At 50.0% G+C, this 18,899-nt stretch overlaps 1 protein-coding gene across 10 annotated transcripts in view; it reads left to right on the top strand.

Annotated features, from left to right (window-relative positions):
• MTMR3 (myotubularin related protein 3) overlaps positions 1–18,899 on the top strand; it is a 79,827-nt gene that overhangs the window by 57,112 nt on the left and 3,816 nt on the right. For 4 of the 10 annotated variants that reach the window (XM_064674589.1, XM_064674585.1, XM_064674594.1 and 1 more), the window contains 11 exons: positions 3,385–3,590; positions 3,801–3,932; positions 5,837–5,948; positions 6,802–6,997; positions 8,538–8,723; positions 10,116–10,286; positions 12,552–12,697; positions 13,361–14,756; positions 16,568–16,678; positions 17,134–17,222; positions 18,394–18,420. In XM_064674589.1, coding sequence (XP_064530659.1) covers positions 3,385–3,590; positions 3,801–3,932; positions 5,837–5,948; positions 6,802–6,997; positions 8,538–8,723; positions 10,116–10,286; positions 12,552–12,697; positions 13,361–14,756; positions 16,568–16,678; positions 17,134–17,222; positions 18,394–18,420 — 2,772 coding nt within the window. Of the gene's footprint in view, positions 1–3,384; positions 3,591–3,800; positions 3,933–5,836; positions 5,949–6,801; positions 6,998–8,537; positions 8,724–10,115; positions 10,287–12,551; positions 12,698–13,360; positions 14,757–16,567; positions 16,679–17,133; positions 17,223–17,623; positions 17,883–18,393; positions 18,421–18,899 lie in introns of those variants that run through there. The other 6 variants (XM_064674588.1, XM_064674592.1, XM_064674590.1 and 3 more) reach the window with 6 other exon arrangements.

The raw sequence follows: 18,899 nt of genomic DNA, 5'->3' as shown, positions 1-18,899 counted from the left end.
TTCTCTGGGCAACAATAGTTTATGTGGATAAATCTGGCCCGTGACATGGATTTTGTAGCTTCCTTGTTGTGGCCACAGAAAATCAGTTTTAGAGAGAAGGCTCTTGGGATTTTGTGAAAAGACAATAGAGAGGATTTCCTACCTTCTGGAAAGGGCATCCTAAGCTCGGAGAACCTCTCTGGACATTGGCTGTGTGGAAGGTGTCCTTCTGCCTTGCCCACTGCTGAAGGGGAGCACCCACCCAGGCAGGCCCTGCTGGCACAGGGAAGGAAGGCACGTGGAGAACTGCCCTGCTCCCTCCTTGCTGAGTTCTGTCCCTGAATTGCTGCCCTGGGTTTTCCATTCCGAGTGCTGGGAGTTCAGCAATGCAGTGCAGGGAGCAATTCAACCCTCCTTAGTCCTCCTGCTCTGTAGTTACAAGGACTTGGGGGATTTATTGTTGTGCTCAAAGGTGGTTTGATCACGGGGGGGTTAAGCCTGTGCAGGGGTGTACGTACATCCTACAGCCATACAACAGCTTGTAAAGGGCTTTAGAGCTGCCTAATGGGGGGTTACTCCTTGGTTTCTGCAGGGGGGCTGTGTGTTGATGTGTCTCTAGTGAGAGAGTTCACAGGGGAGGTTTTGCTTTAAGTTTTTTAAATCTGTTTTTTTGGTTCCTGAGCTCTGAGTGACACCATCTTATCCCCAGGACCTCAGAATCGCTGGCTGTCTTTTATCCCAGTGGCCAGTCCAGTTGGAATGAGTGTGATTCCTCAGACCTCCCATGCCCCTAAATAGAATTGTTTGCTGATTTCTGCTGGTACATCTGAACGTGGCATATTTGTGTGGGATGGGAGTGTTTGGGCTTCACAGCCACCAACGAGCTCAATGTCTGGCCTAGTGATTCTTTATTATTGGAGTATAATGCGAGGCAAGAACCTGGAGATGAAAACCTAACTGTTTATGAACCTGTGAAAATGGATCTGCAGCAGGTAGTAATGAAATCTGGGAGAACATATGGAAAAATAAATGAGCTGCTCTGTTCAAAATAGATTTCTTACACGTATAATGATGTTTTATTTTCTTTTATTATTTGCGCAAGCGTAGCGGGGAACAGGGTGGCCTTTCAGCGACTGGCACGGATTTTTTGCTGAACTAATTTGCTATGGGTAGAGCTGTTTCTGAAAGGCTATTAATTCCAGCAGAAATCCATTTCCCTGTGCCGGCAGTCGGCTGGCACCTGGTGCAAGTGCCGTGGCTCCGCATCGCCTTCCCTCCGCTCCAGCTAACGCGGCTTGTCAGCTCCTTCCTCTCACCGAGGGGATTTTACGTGAGACAATTATACAAGCCCCGTGGAAAATACTTAAAATACCATCTCACAGCCCATTTTGTGGCGGGAGGGCCCTGCCCCGCGGCGCCGTGTCCCGCTGGATGGGGAGCAGGAGGCGGCGGCGCCCACGGGTGCCCGCAGGGACACTGCGGAGGAGGTGCTGCACAGCCCCCTGGGGTGACAGCTCTGACAGCACATCACACACCAGCCTGTCACACCCACGGACAGCCCTCAGAGTGCTCACAGGGAGAAGGGGAAGATGGAAAGCTTTGGGGGGGTTGTCTTCCTGTGCAGGGCTGGCGGAGTCGGCTGTTCAGATTTGGTGTTCCTTGATTAGAGGGAATCGAACAACTCCTGTTGCCCTGAGGCTGAGATGGGCAGTTTGTTTGCAAGAAGGCTCTAAAATCCTTTGCTGCATCGTAACCTGTAGGAGCTGGAATTGGCATGTGTGTGCTTTGGAAATGGGGGGTTGTGCTGGGACTCCTGAGTAAGAACAGCAGTGCCCAGAGGCACCTCTGCTGGAAGGGATGTGTTCCCAGAAATCCACTGCTGTCCTGGGCTCATTCCACAGCGTTGGCAGCAGGGCAGGGGGGATTCTGCCCCTCTGCCCCCTCAGGTGAGACCCCCTGCAGAGCTGCTCCAGCCCTGGGGAACAGCACAGGGAGGACGTGGAGCTGCTGGAGAGAGTCCAGAGGAGGCCATGGAGATGCTGCCAGGGCTGGAGCCCCTCTGCTCTGGAGCCAGGCTGGGAGAGCTGGGGGGGTTCACCTGGAGAAGAGAAGGCTCCAGGGAGAGCTGAGAGCCCCTTGCAGGGCCTAAAGGGGCTCAGGAGAGCTGGAGAGGGACTGGGGACAAGGGATGGAGGGACAGGACACAGGGAATGGCTTCCCACTGCCAGAGGGCAGGGAGATTGGGAAGGAATCCTTCCCTGTGAGGGTGGGGAGGCCCTGGCCCAGGTTGCCCAGAGAAGCTGTGGCTGCCCCTGGATCCCTGGAAGTGTCCAAGGTCAGGTTGGACGGGGCTTGGAGCAACCTGGGCTAGTGGGAGGTGTCCCTGCCCATGGCAGGGGTGGCACTGAATGGAATGAGCTTTAAAGTCCCTTCACATCCAGACCATTCCAGGATCCTGTGATCTGCAGGCCATAAGAGAGAAGCACAGTGTGTGGATGGGTGGGGGGATATTTCAGCTGGGACATGAGGCAGGGAGTGAACATCTCGGGGTGTCCTGTTCTCAGCATTGTTACCTCACTGTGTGGCCTCAGAGAAGTTGTGTCTCTGCTGCTCTGGCTGCTCCCTCTGGACCCATAGATGGGCTTCCTTGGTCCAGGGCTGAGCTCCCTGAACTCAGGGGCTGCTGGGCAAGGTCAAGGAGAAGGTTGTTACTCCCAGCTGCAAACGCTTCAGTGAATGGGGAATCTCAGAGCTGGTGGCAGCAGTGGGATGTGCCAGCACAGAGGCAGCAAGTGGAATTAGTGATCAGATGTTTCAGTCCTCTTTTTATAATAGATTGTAGAGGAGAGTTTTTAAATCTTTTTCAGGTCACGCTTGCAATGGTTCGATGAGTTTTAATTATTTCAGATCTGTTCTTTACGTGTAGTACAAGAAGCTGGGTCTTTAAGGAAATAACTCTTCGGACGTGTAAAAAAAGGTGATTTTTTTAATGTCACTCCCCAGGAGGTGAGAGCCATGTTCAGGTTGGGGTGTTCCTCATTTATCTGCCATCCAGCAGGTGTTGAATTCCTCTGGAATGCCTCACCTGCTGTTCCAAAACGCTCCCCAGCCTTCACTGATCAACAGGCCACAATATTGAGCAAGAAGATGCTTTGTTTTCTCTTCCTGACCTTGCTTTGACTTTCCCCTTTGAGGGACTGTGTTCTCAGTCAGCATTTGGAAGGGAAGCACCTGGAATATGCTGCCACTGACTCCCAGGTTGGATAACTGCTGGACAGTGGCAAGGTCCCCAGTGGGAATTAAGATACCGCGGCACACCAGTGAAGTTTTTGTGCCCTCTGGATCCTTTTCATCCTAATCCTTCAACTTATGCACTGTTGGTTTTGTTCTTCCTTCCCTTTCCAGGCACCAGAGCAATGGGGCAGTGATCTCCCGCTGTGGGCAGCCCGAGGTCAGCTGGTGGGGCTGGAGGAACGCCGACGACGAGCACCTCGTCCAGTCCGTGGCCAAGGCCTGCGCCTCGGACTCGAGGTCCAACAGCAACAAACTGATGAATGGGAATTGTTCCAGAGATTTCTCCAATGGAGGGGACCTCTCTGATGTGGAGTTTGGTAAGTCTGTCCCTGTTGCTTTTCTGTGAGAGGCAGAGCTTTATGTAAAAGCTTAATCTCCTGTGCTGGAACAGGTTGAATCCATTGTGTTCAGTCAGGCATCCTCCAGTTACTGTGTGCATGTGCACTGTGGGACTGAGTGAATCGTGTTGTGACCAAGGTCAGAAGTATCCTTTGAGTTCCTCACCAGTTGCATCTCCTCCCTGCCAGACTCCTCCATCTCCAATGCCTCGGGAGCAGAGAGTTTGGCAATTCAACCCCAGAAGCTTTTGATCTTGGACGCGCGATCGTACGCGGCAGCCGTGGCCAACAGAGCCAAGGGGGGAGGCTGTGAGTGCCCAGGTGAGCAGCACTTCTTCTGCTTTCCATTCAGTTAATCAAAAGGATGTGCTCCAATGGAATTGCACTGATCCCCTTCAGGACTGCCTGTTTAACTGACCGTGGGGATGGAGGGCTGTTCATCTGTCTGAATGTTCTGGATCGTAGCAGCCACCACCAGCCCTTCCAAAGGGCAGGTTTAGCTGTTAATTAAGGCTGTTCCCAGAGCATAAACCCAGCTGGTGACAGAGCTCAGTAAATGCTGAACTGTGTGGAACATGCTGATGAGCTCTCCCTTGCTGAGTCAAATATATAAACTAGAGAGAGACAAAGGTGTCCAGTGTGCTCATGGCTAAAAGCCCTGAACTTGTAAAACCCACTGACTGCAGAGAATAATAATACTCTAGAATGGTAGTGCAAAATACAGCTTTTCAGCAATTTTTCTAAAGCTGAAACATTTTTCAGCGTTTATATCATAACCAACTGCAATCCTGCTTCACCTTGCATGTGTAATACATTGGCAACACCACTTCGTGTTCTTTGGCACTTGTGCATCGGTGCTTTTATAAACAAGGTGTTATTTATGGTCACTACTGGGTATGAATGCAGCCTGTTAAAATTCCATGGGTGGAGAGTCTGGAAAAAAATGCCAGACAGAAAAACTAGAGATAAGATAACAGAATCTCTTTTGACCGTGTGTTCTTGTTTTGGTCTTTGCTGCAGTAGCTGCACTTTATGCAGCCACCAGTAAGGAAAGTTTCCATTTAAAACCTCAAAATTACTAAATAATTCTTTATGAGAGAGTAAAATTTCGAACCAGAAAAGCAGAGTCTACAGGAAGTTTGATTTTCTTGTATATTGGTTCTTGAATTCTGTGTAGAAGATTTTCAAACAGCTTGTCATCTTCAATAAATACTTGTATTGCTTTCTACTGCTAAGTTTTCTGCAGGTATTGCCAAGTTTGCTTCATTCTCTGTATAAAAATAGCTCATTTATGCTGTGCTTTATTTTAGATATAACATAACTCAGTGAAAAGACCAAAAAATGCTGAAATTGTCTTGTGCAATCTGTGGCTGTAGTTACAGAGTCCATTGCTAACAGGATGTTCTCTTCGGGTCAGCAGCTGTTGGGCTGATAAAGAGTTGGGAAATCAAATGATACAAAACATGCTCAGACTCCTGCATTTCCCTGTGCAAGCACTCAGTATCCCAGATTCTGCATCCTGATTATTTTTCTCCTGTAGAAACAGTCATTTTAGCTATTGTGTCACCATTTTTGTGCAGACAGAAACATCAAAACTAAATCTGGAAAAAACCATGGAACTGGTGGTTTTCTGGCTCTCCTTGGGTGCCCCCCTGAGCTGTGACCCTGTCTGCACATGAGCACATCCCATAGCAACATCCAAAGTAATTCCATAGATCTTCTGTTTTCCTGAACTTCCAGTATTTCTCACACATGTGATGCTTCCTCATAAAATTCCCCTCAGAAGAAAGCAGTGGATGGAGTGACCTTTCAGCCTTTCCGAGTGCTTAGGAAAAGCAATCTATGACGTACAGCCATAAATTACCAGTTAAATATTATTTATGCTCCGCATCTTATGATATTTCTCAGTCTTTACAGACACTCTGGGACCTGGAGCACAGGAATGTCCCTATTCCCATAGGTTTGCACTCCGCTTTTTGTAACCTGGAGTGAAACATTGTGAGTAAATACAGCAGGACTTTGGTAAATGCTTCCTGTTTTGCTGGGCTGTGGTGTCATGCCTGGAATACCCACCGAGCTCCAGGGGCTGCTGTGTCCTTACAGAATAGCCACAAACAGGTTATTTCATCTGTCCACAGCAACAGGGGCTTGTTTTGATGAAAAAAAGCTTCTTTTAGAAATGCAGTTGTTTAGTTTCTTCCCTCTTTCTTGCCCTGTCCCTGCAGAGTATTACCCCAACTGTGAGGTGGTGTTCATGGGGATGGCAAACATCCATTCCATCCGGAAGAGCTTTCAGTCCCTGCGCCTGCTCTGCACACAAATGCCAGATCCAGGAAAGTAAGTGGATGTTTGGGCCTTGGGTGACAGTGTTTCTGCAGCCACGTTCTGCTGCTGCTGGTTTGGGAACTGGAATTCCGTGGGTTTTCCCCAGTGACTGTCCTGGGTGATAATGCTTGGCTGTGTATTTTCATTTCCATGGAGGTCGTTGGTTTACTGTGATTGAAGTGACCCTAGAGAATTAGTTGTGAAATGATAGTGTAATTTTGGATGTTGATACCAGTGTTGCTACTTCTGGTGGGCTTCTAAGCACTCACACTTAGGTTGACATGCTATTCCCAGCTCTTTAATATTCACATCTTGTCTCTCCTTTGGAAAAGTCTGGCTATGTTCCATGTTCCCCTCATTTATAGTGTCATTTCAAGAGAATATTTCATACCCCTCCAGTGCTATGGGGTACCTACCCTGTAATAGCCCATCAAATCCGAAGCTTCTGAGCTTAGGTCTTCACTAGGACACTGGAGTTGTTAATTAAGGCTGTTCCCAGAGCATAAACCTGGCTGGTGACAGTGCTCAGGGAATGCTGAACTGTGTGGAACATGCTGATGAGCTTTCCCTTGCTGAGTCAAACATATAAACTCCCACTTACCTGTTTGGAAATCACTGCTAAAGCCTTCCATGGTCTCAAAGTTGATCCAGACCTTCAGCTCATCCCAGAGGGTGGCAGTTCCTCGGGCAGACGTGTGGCTTTGCTGCTCCACCCCGGGGGAGCATTAACGAGACATAAATGAAAACTGCTCCCGGGTGCCACTCACAGCGCATTGAAACAGCAGCTTCGCCGGGATAAACTCAGAGATCCAAACCTGAAAGCTTTTTAAAAGAGCAAAAACTGTCTTCCCTTGTTTTCCTCTAGTTGGCTGTCAGCTCTGGAGAGCACCAAGTGGCTGCAGCACTTGTCGGTGCTCCTGAAGTCGGCGCTGCTGGTGGTTCACGCCGTGGACCGGGACCAGCGGCCGGTGCTGGTGCACTGCTCCGACGGCTGGGACCGCACCCCCCAGATCGTGGCGCTGGCCAAGCTGCTGCTGGACCCCTACTACAGGACCACAGAGGTGGGTGATCCCTCTGGGAGGGCACTGGGGAGCTCGGGGCCTTGGCTGAGCAAACCTGGCTATAAATTGTTGCAGTTCTTTCCGCTAACGAAGGCACTAAAGCTGGGAGGAGTTAACCAACCACAGCCTGGACCAACAGTCTGTAACTCACACGTTATATTCCCTTTGCTGTAACTGCACAGTCATGGCCTGTGCTTCCCCAGATTTACCTTAGGAATATGGAGTACAAAGTGCTGCAACTGCAGTTTCCATTGCCCCACTGCAGGTTCTCAGCCAAACACTCAGACAAAGCCTTTCTCTTTGCTGGATTTCCCAAGTGCATAGCTTTCCAGTTTCACATTTTCCCTGTCCTCTGTCAGTTATATTTCTCCTGTTTTTTCAGCCTGAATTTTTTCCCCCATCACTTTGCAGCACTGTGGGACATGTTCTGGCTGGGTTCCATCTGCCAGCCCACGGGCAAGATGCCTTTGTTGTCCAGAACAGAACTCTGTGTCTGAACACTGCTGTGAGCTGCTGCTTAAAGCCTCACTCACACAGGGACCAGAGGCTTGAGCTGCAGCAAAGCCTTTTGGATGGAAGTGTGGAAACTTCTTGGATCCTTTTTCACATGAGTTCTACAAACTGGCATCCACCAGGGCAAAACATGCTGCTCTGGCCTGGGCACAGAGCCTCCTCCTGGTGCTCCAAGGAGTGCTGTCCCTCCTGTTCAGGGTGCAGAGTTCTGCTCTGCACACCCTGTGCCTTCCTTGTCATCCAGAGGAAACCATAAACTGCAGCTGTCTATGCCAGGATCAGAAATGTTGAGGAAAATGAGTCTTCAGCATTGCCACGTCTCACATTTCTCAGCTGTCAGCCATTATTTTGGCTCTGATCACAGCCTTTGACTCAATAAAGATTCTCTACAATTTTTCTTTCCTCCAAGAACCAAAACCTTCCTGCCCTGTGATGGATTTCAGGTCCTGTAAGACAAGTGTCACATTCAGCTGCTCATCCAGGCACTGTTTGGGAATGTCTTTGCCCTTTTCATTTTCATGAGAAATCACTCAAGTGAACCTTTAATCAGCCTTGTGACTGGTGTACACCAGACAAGCACCTGCTCTCCCTGAGCTTGGATGTCCTGTTGTGGATTGTTTCCTTTCCTAACAGGCAGATCTGCCCATCATTTTCAAGGGACAGCTTTCAAATGTCCTGTCCAAATGCTGGGTACCATGATCCAGATGGGTTTGATCAAGATGAAGTTCCTGCTTGCCCCTGCCTGGAGAGATAGGGCTCATATCAGGATCCTCCCTGCCAGTCACTGAGGACTTAATCTGCCTTATTCCCTTTCCTGTTCATGTAGTTTGGGAATCCATACCTGTCCCAATTTCATTTCAGAGCACAGAGGCACTAAAGCAGCAAAGAGAAGTAATGAGCCCAGCGCTGAAGGGAAATAAGAGAGTGAGAGCACATCAATAAAGTGATTCCCACGAGTCTCAGACCATCTTAGGAAACTGAGCCAAAGGAAAACAGGAATTCTTCATCTGTCCTCTCATTCCTGCAGGGTTTCCAGGTGCTGGTGGAGACAGAGTGGCTGGATTTTGGCCACAAGTTTGCAGATCGCTGTGGCCATGGGGAGAACTCGGATGACCTGAACGAGCGCTGCCCGGTGTTTCTGCAGTGGCTGGATTGTGTCCATCAGCTCCAGAGGCAGTTCCCTTGCTCTTTCGAGTTTAACGAAGCATTCCTTGTGAGTTGAGAGTTTTATAGACTCTTCTAAACCGGTGCTGGCGTCCACAGAGCCTGGGGGGCTGCTTTTCCCACCTGTCTGTGACATTCTGGAAGTGTCCCAGGCCAGGTTGGACGGGGCTTGGAGCAACCTGGGCTAGTGGAAGGTGTCCCTGCCCATGGCAGAGGATGGAATGAGATGAGCTTTAAAGTCCCTTCCAACCCAAACTATTCCCTAAGCATGATAAAGGTAATGTCAAAGCTGCCCAGATACAACAAACAAAATTATTTATCTATTCCATGGGGTCTATTCACTCTTAAAACAGAAGCAGGACCCTTAAGGGTCCTTTTAGACTTAAAACAAAGAAATTATATCAATTAAATATTCCCACCTAAGAGATATAAAACATCCACACAGCATGAAAAAAATCATCCTTACTGGCAATACAAACCTCTCCCTGCTTTGATCATGTTTTGACTTGAAAACTCCTCCTCTGAAAACAACCTGCTCCATTCATTTTTTTTTCAGTTTCTTTGCTGAAAATGAAAATGAAATTTTTCAGTCTCTGTGCTGAAAGGATAGGAGCTGTGTTTATCTTCTCTGGAAGCAGACAGCTCTCCCATTAGGAATTCACCCAGGATGGTCAAAGTCAGTCCCCAGGTGTCTGGGGAAGTGGCAGTCACGGGCTGCAGGAGCAGTAATCTGAGAAGTAAAAGTTTTTATGAAGTGTCTGATCCACTGAGAGATTTAAGGCACATTCCTGTGATTGTGGCTGACTTGAATTACCACTTGCCAGCTCAGCCATGTAACCGAGTCCGTGGACGGTCCTGGCGTAACTCGGTTGTGAAATGAGATACAACAGGTAGTAACTGGCTTCACTTCACACTGCTGATCTCCAGGGGCTGGCAGAGAACATACCCGTGGTGTTCTGGCCTTTTTAGAGTAACCCCCTAATTTTTTGGAGTATTGAACTACTTATCTTCATTTGAACATCTGAATAATCCTAAGGAAGTAATTTATATGCCTGAAGTTAAACTCACACTAAGCCATTTTGTTAGGCTGGACCCACAGCACCGAGGGATTAATGACCAGCGTGTCTGGGGTGCATTAATGTTTTGTAGCACAGGAATCATGGTTCTCTGCTTTGCCTGTCCTGCAGGGCAGTGAGTTTGAATCAATGTGACCTTTATACTTGATTATGAACAAATATTTTGTCTTTCTAGGTTGTATTTTTTCCTGAATTTTTTTAGTTATGATTTTCAAAGATTCCACTCCACTTGCATTCCTTCCTAAGGAGGTATGCAAAAAATGCTGTGTATCGTGTGTCAGCCCTGGGAAGGGGGTTTGGCCGTGCAGAGGGAGGGTGAAGCTGATCTCTTGTGCCACCTGACACGTCTGAATTGCTCTGTGCAGGTGAAATTGGTGCAGCACACCTACTCCTGCCTCTTTGGAACATTCCTGTGCAACAATGCGAAAGAGAGAGGAGAGAAACACACTCAGGAACGGACCTGCTCCGTCTGGTCTTTGCTGCGGGCAGCAAACAAAGCCTTCAAAAACCTGCTCTACTCCTCCCAGTCGGAGTCTGTATGTATCCCCCTCCCCCTGCAGGGAGAGCCCGGGGGGCTCCCAGCTACAGTCCCCAGAAGGAGGGGGGTACCCTGAGAAAACACCCCAACAGTGGGACACGAGGAACGGGGGTTCAGCCACAACTGAGGCGGTGGCAGCCCCATCCCTGGAAGGGTTCAGAGCCAGGATGGGGCTTGGAGCAACCTGGTCTTGTGGAAGGTGTCCCTGCCCATGGCAGGGGATAGAATTGGATGATCTTTAAGTTCCCTTCCCACCCAAACCGTTCTGGGATTCTCTGAACTGTCACCATGAACAGAGGGGTGTTTCCAGACCAGTGAGCTCAGCTCTCCCCACTGACATTCACCTTGGAACACTCAGCTCAGGCTGATGTTTCAAGTCTTGTGTTAATTTTGCTGATATTTGAGGAATGTCAAATGCCACCTCGGAAATTTCTCCGTGCTGGAAATGTGTTTTCTGTAACTAAATATTTTACTGTATTTTTTGTAGCAGAAAACATTTCAGTGTTTGATAAATAGACCTCTCTAGAGAACTAAACTGTGTCAGAGGAGTGACAGAAAATTGCCTGCAAACCTAGACGCTGTGTCTAAATTCATCTCAGAGCTAAACAGAAGAAGTAGCTCAGGTTATTTGGTGTGTCTTTGTCTCAGTACCTTCACGTTTTCAGTCTGGCTGCTCCATGGTAAGAGCTCACTGAATGTTCTGGGGAGGGGCTCACAGTTCCCTCAGTGTGTGCCTGATACAAGGTTGTGTGAGGCACTGAGGGGTGCAGAGCATGGCCAGGGGAACACACAGTCACCAAGTGACATCATGGGTAGGACTGCAAAGAACTTGTATAAATATTTAAGCCCTTTTTATTTATGAAAGTATGAGATGTCATAAACGGAGCTGTAAGGACTGTGCAGAGGGTTTGCATTTGAGAGATGTGGCTTTTATTTGTTCCTTAGTGTCAAATTAAGGAGCAGGGAAGAGTTTTATGCCCACACTCGTTCTGAGAAGATGAGTTTTCCATTGCCTGAGCCCTCCTGGCTGGGTGTGCCGTGGCTGTGGCCCTGCACAGCTCTGGGCTGTCACCGTGCTGAGCCCTCTGAGCCTTCCCTCCTGACACGGCATCCCGGGAGTGCTGAGGCAGAGCAGGCAGACACAGCCTGGGGGGATGTTTGAAGCTATGGATGCATCTAAATTTCCCTGAAAATGCCAGCAGGTGTGCCCAGCAGGAGTGTAGAGGGCTCTTGCAGGATGAGTGGACAGGGCTGTCCTTGGGCTGCCCTCGGGGACTTGGCCCCTGTTCTCAGGGAAGACAACACTGTCTGTGCTAACAAGGAGACTCTTTCAGTGCGGGGGAGTTTTGGTATTTTCCTGTCTTGGGTTCATCTTTCTGTGGTTTTGCTTTGGGCTTCAAAAGGTGCCTCTGATGCAGCCACATCTGTTACAAAGCCAAAGTTTCAGAGCAGCAGCCACCCCACAGCCCTTCCCCTGCTCAGTGCCAGGGAAACCTGACTGCTCCTAGAATCACAGCATCTTCTGAGTGGGAAGGGACCCACAAGGATCATGGAATCCAACCCCTGGCCCTGCACAGACACCCCAGCAATCCCACCCTGTCCCTCAGGGCATTGTCCAAACCCTCCTGGAGCTCTGGCAGCCTTGGGGCTGTGCCCACTGCCCTGGGGAGCCTGGTCAGTGCCCAGCTACCCTCTGGAGGGGCAGACTGTTCCTCTATCATTGCCTGCTTTTCCACAGGGAGTCTGCTTGGAGAAGAGTGGCATTGCTAGCGTGAGCCCAGGTGTTTTTATCAGAATCATAAAGCATATTCCACAATCAAGGAATCCCTTTTAACAGCAAGGTGTCTCTTCCAAGTGTTTCTGCATGTACTGAATTTGTACATGTGAGTGCCTCCTTTAGAGCCAGGATGGGCTGGGCTGGACTGGGGCCTCTGGAAGCGAGTTGAGCTCCCTCTGAACTGGCACAGTGCAACACAACACACGAGGAAACCTCGGCACTGACAGTGGGCCACTGAATTCCACAGCAGTTCAGATTGCTCAGGAGCTTTGTGAAGGTGTAGATTCACAGAGAGCACATTGCAGGAGTTCAGTCAGGACGAGCTGAAGGCCATCAGTGTTCTGCCTCTGTCTCTGACAGAAAAGATCATTCTAGACCCAAGTGTGGCTGATTATACACCATCACTGCTCGCTGGCACCCTCAGGGCTGAACTCCTCTGCCTGCTGGGAGCCAGCAGTCGACCCTTTCCCGTGCTGTCCCTCTCAGGTGCTGTACCCAGTGTGCCATGTGCGGAACTTAATGCTCTGGAGCGCTGTTTACCTGCCCTGCTCGTCCCCCTCCACGCCCGCCGACGACTCCTGTGCCCCGTACCCTGTGCCAGGCTCGAGCCCTGAAGAGCAGCCTCTGGGCAGGTGAGCCTAGAGCCCAGAAATCCCTCCTGTAAAGTAAGATCAACAGGGAATATTGTGAGATATAAAAGGAGAGCGTTTGTGGCGGGAGGGCAGGGTTTCTCCCAGGTGGATTTGCGGGAATGTGGGACTGATTTGCCCCAGTGCAGTCTGTCGGTGTTTTGGGTTTGGAAGCTGTCACATTTCGGGGGTGATAATGTGGCAAAGAGAAGCTTGGCAAACAGAATTAAGCTTTGGGGGTCACAGAGCCACATAAAATTCCTTATATCCTTGTAGAATATAAGCTTTCCTTCAGTTATCTTGAATTGGAGTTCTTTTTTTGGCATTGCATAACTATTTCTTTGCTTTTCTGTACAATGGCTCCCAGCACATGTTCATTAGGAGGTGAGACCAGGCTGGAAGCATTTGGGCTTGGTGGTAAAGGGATTATTCTGGGAATGTTTGAAGTCTGGTTGAGCATATTTTCCTGATGGCAAACAAAGGAAGTCCTGAAGCAGCTCTGCACTACAGATGGGCAGAACGTGCTCCTGGATAATGCTTCCCACAAGCCCATTACTGAACAGATTGTTACTGTCCTAATTGAGGGGGGAGCTTTTAAACCACAGTAGCTAAATGTTTGAAAAAGCATCCCCTGACTGTGGATTGGGATTGTCTGTGCCTTTGCAGGCTACCAAAGACGAGATCCTTCGACAATCTGCCGACAGCCTGTGACAGCAGCGTGCCTACAGCCGCCCGCCGGAGCAGCGACCCCAGCCTCAACGAGAAGTGGCAGGAGCACCGCCGCTCCCTGGAGCTCAGCAGCCTCGGCCCCCCCGGGGACGAGCCCTTCGAGGGGGACACCCTGGGCTGGCAGGGCAGGGCCCCCCTGGGCGCCGAGCTCTCCGTCGCAGCCGGGGTGGCAGAGGGACAGATGGAGAACATCCTGCAGGAGGCCACGAAAGATGACGTTGGGCTGGAGGAGCACTTAAGGGGTGGCCCAGAGGCAGCAGGGAAAGGGGCTGAGGTGGCCCTGGATAAGGAGAAGAGAGCTGACAATCTGCGGGGGTATGTCAGTGACCTCGGGGAAAAGGCCGAGGCGGACACAGGTATCGTAACGAACAATCCCACACCCGCCCCACACCCGCTTTCACAAGGTGCTTCTGAGCCCAGAGGACAACAGGACGAGCACGGTGATCCCGGCAGCGCTCTCCAGAAGGTACCTCAGGTGAGGGGGCTGCAGGCTGTTCCTTTGGAGGGCTCCACTCAGAACAGCATGGAGGAAGAAGGTGTTGGGAAACACGAAGAAGCAGAGAGCCCGTACGGCACAGCACAGGCCGGCCTTCCCTTCCCTCTGCCACCCCCGCCCGAGGCAAGGACATCCAACATCGAAAGTTCCACGGAAACCTTAACGGAGACTGAAGCAAAGCCTGAGTTCCTGCCTAAGGGCCCGTGCCACAGAGCTCACCCCTTCGACAACAGCGCCGACGAGCTGTCCCGAACTCTGGAGAACAGGCCGGAGGGGGAGTGCATGATAGAGCTCCAAAAACTGGGAACAAGAGTGCACAGGACTTCTGGTAGCAGCACCACGCACCTCCCGATGCCTTCCCCTTGTGCCTTGCCCTTCGTGGAGCGGAAAGACGAGGTCGTGTGTAACGGGGAGCCGGAGCCCGAGAACAAGCTGGCGGAGAAGCCCGCGGGGCTCGTCCCCCCGAAATTCCCCGCCAGCAACGGACACTGTGTGAACGGGGAGGACGGGCGGCTCAAGGCCTCGCTCAGCAGGCAGGTGTCGGCGGCCAGCTGCGGCTCCGCCCAGCTGCACCTGAGGAACTTGCACCACAAGTGGGTGCTCAGCCAGCTGGGGAAGCCGGCGGGCAGCCCCGACCAGCCCGCCCGCAGCCACCTGGACGACGACGGCATGCCCGTCTACAGCGACGTCATCCAGCAGCGCCTGCGCCAGATCGAGACCGGCCACCAGCAGGAGGTGGAGACCCTCAAGAAGCAGGTGCAGGAGCTCAAGAGCCGCTTGGAGAGCCAGTTCCTCAACAGCTCCCTGCGGCTCAACGGGGACTACGGAGACGAAGTGGTGAGTGAGCGGTACCTGCGCCGCGTCTGGAGCTCACCGGGCGCTCGGGGGGCACTTCTGGGCTGTGCAGGCTTTTACAGAACTCTCCAGGTCATTCTGAAGAGGGCAAACACTTGATAAATGGCAGTTAATGACTAATATTTTCACCCAACTTCAGTTTGACCATGAGTGGACCCAAGGTTTATTTCGAGGTGGGTGTTTGGCAGCAGCTCACACGTAGGTGGACATACCCAAACACCCTCACTGGCCTTAATAAAACACCCAACACCCTCATTGGCCTTAATAAAACACCCAACACCCTCATTGGCCTTAATGAAACACCCAACACCCTCATTGGCCTTAATAAAACACCCAACACCCTCATTGGCCTTAATAAAACACCCAAATACCATCACTGGCCCTATTAAAAAACCCAAACACCTTCAGTGACCTTATTAAAAACCCAAACACCTCCAGTGGCCTTACTAAAAGACCCAAACACCTCTTTTACTGTTGTTTTCATGTAGAGCAAAGACGTTTTCCTGAGGCTGTATCTGTGCCATTTTTGGGACAGTAGCATGGAATGATCCCTTGGTGCTTTGCAGGTTCAGGTGGTACTTTGTGAGCTCAAACCCATCAGGTTCACACTGTCCCTTTCAGATGGCCAGGATGCTCCAGGCTCAGTAACTGGAATAAATTTCTGGAATTCTGAACTTAACTGGCATAAATTAACTGAGCTTTCCTGCAGCCTTATGTCAACAAGAGTTTTTTTCTCAACAAATTAAGGGAGCTTTTAATCTATTTGTACTTTTACTTGGAAGTGTTTAAAGTTGTAAAAGTTGGGACTTTTGTAGAGAATTGTACCTTCCTGTGGGTTTGAGCACTTGCCTGTAATTCCTGGGGCTGACGCAACACTCATCAGAAATTTCCTTTTCCCACGTGGTTTATATGCCTGCAACATTGAAAAAAATAAATATTTATAGGAGGTTTGTGGAATTCGTTGTTGTTTAGGAGTGACAGAGGTGCTGGATAGTCCCAGGTACGTTTGTTGTGAAAAACCCTCGGAGCCCTCTTGGCTCTTCCCACTGGAGACGCAGCACGACGTGCTCCGTGGGGCCCAGTGTCGCTGCAAAAAGCTTGGATTCCCTGGAGAAATCGGGTGCTTGGGCTTGATTGATTCTGCTCCCATTTTTAAGGGCCTTCAGAAGCTGCAGCGTAGGGCTGGCAGTGCCTCCAGAAAATTCCCTGTTTTTAAGAACCTGATCTCTGCCTTCTGTTTGTGCCTCAGCTTGGGAGTTGCAGGTTTTCTTCTGGAGCTCCAGAAATGCCTATTCCTCAGGCACAAAAGACATTAACTCAAGATTTCTTGCTATTTTACTGTATTTTAGGGGCTGGCTGAATTTTAAATCTGTTAAAATCCACCTCTACCTGGATAGACTATATTAAGGAAGCATTATTCCCCAAAACCTATATATAGAATATATATATCTCAGATTCTGAGTTTCCCATATGCAATTTGGCTTGTATTTTCCAGAATCTTTGCCAACAAAAGGATATATGCATTACTAATTTTATTTTTGAAAGTGAAACAACCTTGAAAAGGAAACAGGACCCTGGAATTGGAGCCCCAGAGAGCAGGTTTTGGTTAAATCACCCAAAGCTTTGCCAGAACTTTGTGCTAACGCAGCAGAAACTGGATTTTAAATCCACTCTGCCTCACGTCCTCCTGTCAGCAGAGGGGCAGACCCTGACCTGTCGGGGATCCCGGGTGTTCTTTGGTTGGAAGCAGGGATATGGGAAGGTTCTGTTCAGCTGTGTTTGTTTGCCAACAGACGTCTATCCCCGACTCGGAAAGCAATCTGGATCAGAACTGCTTGTCTCGCTGCAGCACAGAGATTTTCTCTGAAGCCAGCTGGGAGCAGGTGGATAAACAGGACACAGAGGTACAGACTAAATCCCTGTGAATCACTCCTTTTGGGATATTGATATTCAAATTATCCTCTGGCCTTTGGTCGTGTGCCACTTCTTGGGAACTCTCTTCCTTGCGTTCCGCTTGTCTCACCTGACATACCAGTACCTGTGCCTATGAGCCCTCTGCTTCACAGACTGGGAGCTGGGGAAGGGGGGAGTAGGAAAGGAGCCTCAGGTGGACACGTGCTTGGGGAATGTCCACCTTTAGCTGAAGGGAATTAGACTTTCTGGCTTGATTTCTGCCTGTCTGAGGGAATCCAGCGTCTCTGTTCTCACAGGTCTGTGCATCTGCTCCCGTTGCCAGCCCTGACCTTGTGCTCTTACAGCAGAACAAGCACCTTCCTCGGGGTGCTTGGCTTTGCTTTTGGGAGCACAAACAGGACGGGTGTGCTTCGCTGCCCCTCCCTGACCCCGGCTGTTGTTGCAGGTGACGCGGTGGCTCCCGGACCACCTGGCCGCTCACTGCTACGGCTGCGACAGCGCCTTCTGGCTGGCCAGCAGGAAACACCACTGCAGGTACCGGGAGGGGAGGGAGGGACACGCTGCTCTGCTCCCCTCACACCTGCCAGGCCCTTCCTTTGGACACGGGTCCTCTCCCAGGGAGCGGTGTCAGAGCAGGAGCCGAGCGCTTGGAACAGAACAGTTCCTCCTGCTCAGCTCCACTTCAGGCACAGGAGATATTTAAAAGCCACATTTGGTATCTGTTCCACCCCAGCCAAAACAGATCCCACCTTTTTCCCTCAGGCTGGATTTGGAGGCAGCTGGCTGTTTAGATTTATAAGAAATACAGCTTTGTCATCTTAGCATTCAGTAATTCAATATATGAGTTACATGAAATATAGGATTAGCATCTTCTTCCCACTGCTGGTTGTAAACCTGCTTCTTTCCTTCTCTAACCATTCTCCACTCTTCATTAGCTTGCTCCTACAGAATCTGAAAAGAACACCTATGTGAGATCAGTTTTCTGGATTATTCTTTGCCAGACGTTGCCACAGAGGCTGCAGCAGCTCAGGCAGCAGCAGGGCCTTAATGAAGAGCAGGAGGCAGAGGCCACGTGGTCAAAGCCAGAAAATCTCCAGTTTCTAAGTTCTATTTCAAATAAATTCCTATTCCTGGTTTCTGGACATGCAAAAACTATTACAGGAACCAGCATTTAAATAAATGGCAGTTACCACATTCTGCTGCTCTGTTGCTTTTTGAAGTTAGAAAGAGTTATGAACATCATTTTTGGTTCGTGTCTGGTTTATATTTTGCTCCAATTAGTCTTGTAAAGCTGATCAAACCCAGGGAAGAACAAATAGAATTGGAATGACTTTTTTTTTCCATGTGCACTGTGCTTGTGCAAATTTATATCATGAGTCTGTTCCCTAGGCCTGGTCTCGGGAGAACTCCCAGAGCCTGGATACACACAGGTCACCCCAACAGCACGAGGAGTTAAAATGGCCTCAGGGTTTCACATGGCTGCACATCCCCCTGGAGTGACTTTGTGTGTTCAGCTTTGCCATGTGCAGTGAGCAGAGACCCACCCCACGAGTGTCTCCCCAGTAAACATCCACAACCCCTTCCTGGGGGTGGAGAGGAGCTGAACCACAGTGTAAGGCCTTGAGCAGGATAAAACCTTCCAGCTTCCTTGGTTGCCACTGTTTGCTCCCTCTGCCTGTTCCCTGAGCTCTCTCTCCCCCTGCAGGGACCCTGACCGAGTTGATCAGCTCTGGTGAGCATTTCCAGCAGCCTCTGCCCCTTGTCCGTCTGCCTTTCCTGGGTGACTTCTCCCAACTAACTCGGGCTGTTCCCCCTCTTTGTTTCTCACTTGCCTACGAATCACCAGAACTAAGGCTGGGGGTGTTTGGATCCGTGTGAACAGGCCTCTCTCCTCACAAAGAGGCTTTTAGGACTTGGCTTTTGGGAGCTTAAATGGGATGTGTCTCACACTAACACTCACTGTCAGCCCGTGTGTGTGACAGAGAATGCTGTGCTGCTCACTGGGAGGACACTGCCCTGCAAGTTTTATCCATTTTTTTTTGATCCTTCCCTTTTTTGCCATGTTTCTGGGAGAGATCCATGTGTTATTAAACAATTCCAAAATTGCTCTGCATGCTGTTGACAAAAACCTGCCACTTGTTTTAGAAGGACTGAAAATCCTGTAGCAGGAGCAGGTCCAGGGCTGGTTGAGGGTCGGGATCACCAAACTGG

This window comes from Pseudopipra pipra, chromosome 18 (genome assembly GCF_036250125.1).
Source record: "Pseudopipra pipra isolate bDixPip1 chromosome 18, bDixPip1.hap1, whole genome shotgun sequence".
NCBI lineage: Eukaryota > Metazoa > Chordata > Aves > Passeriformes > Pipridae > Pseudopipra > Pseudopipra pipra.
Note: the sequence above shows the minus strand (reverse complement) of the source record. Positions and strands in the feature narration are given on the sequence as shown.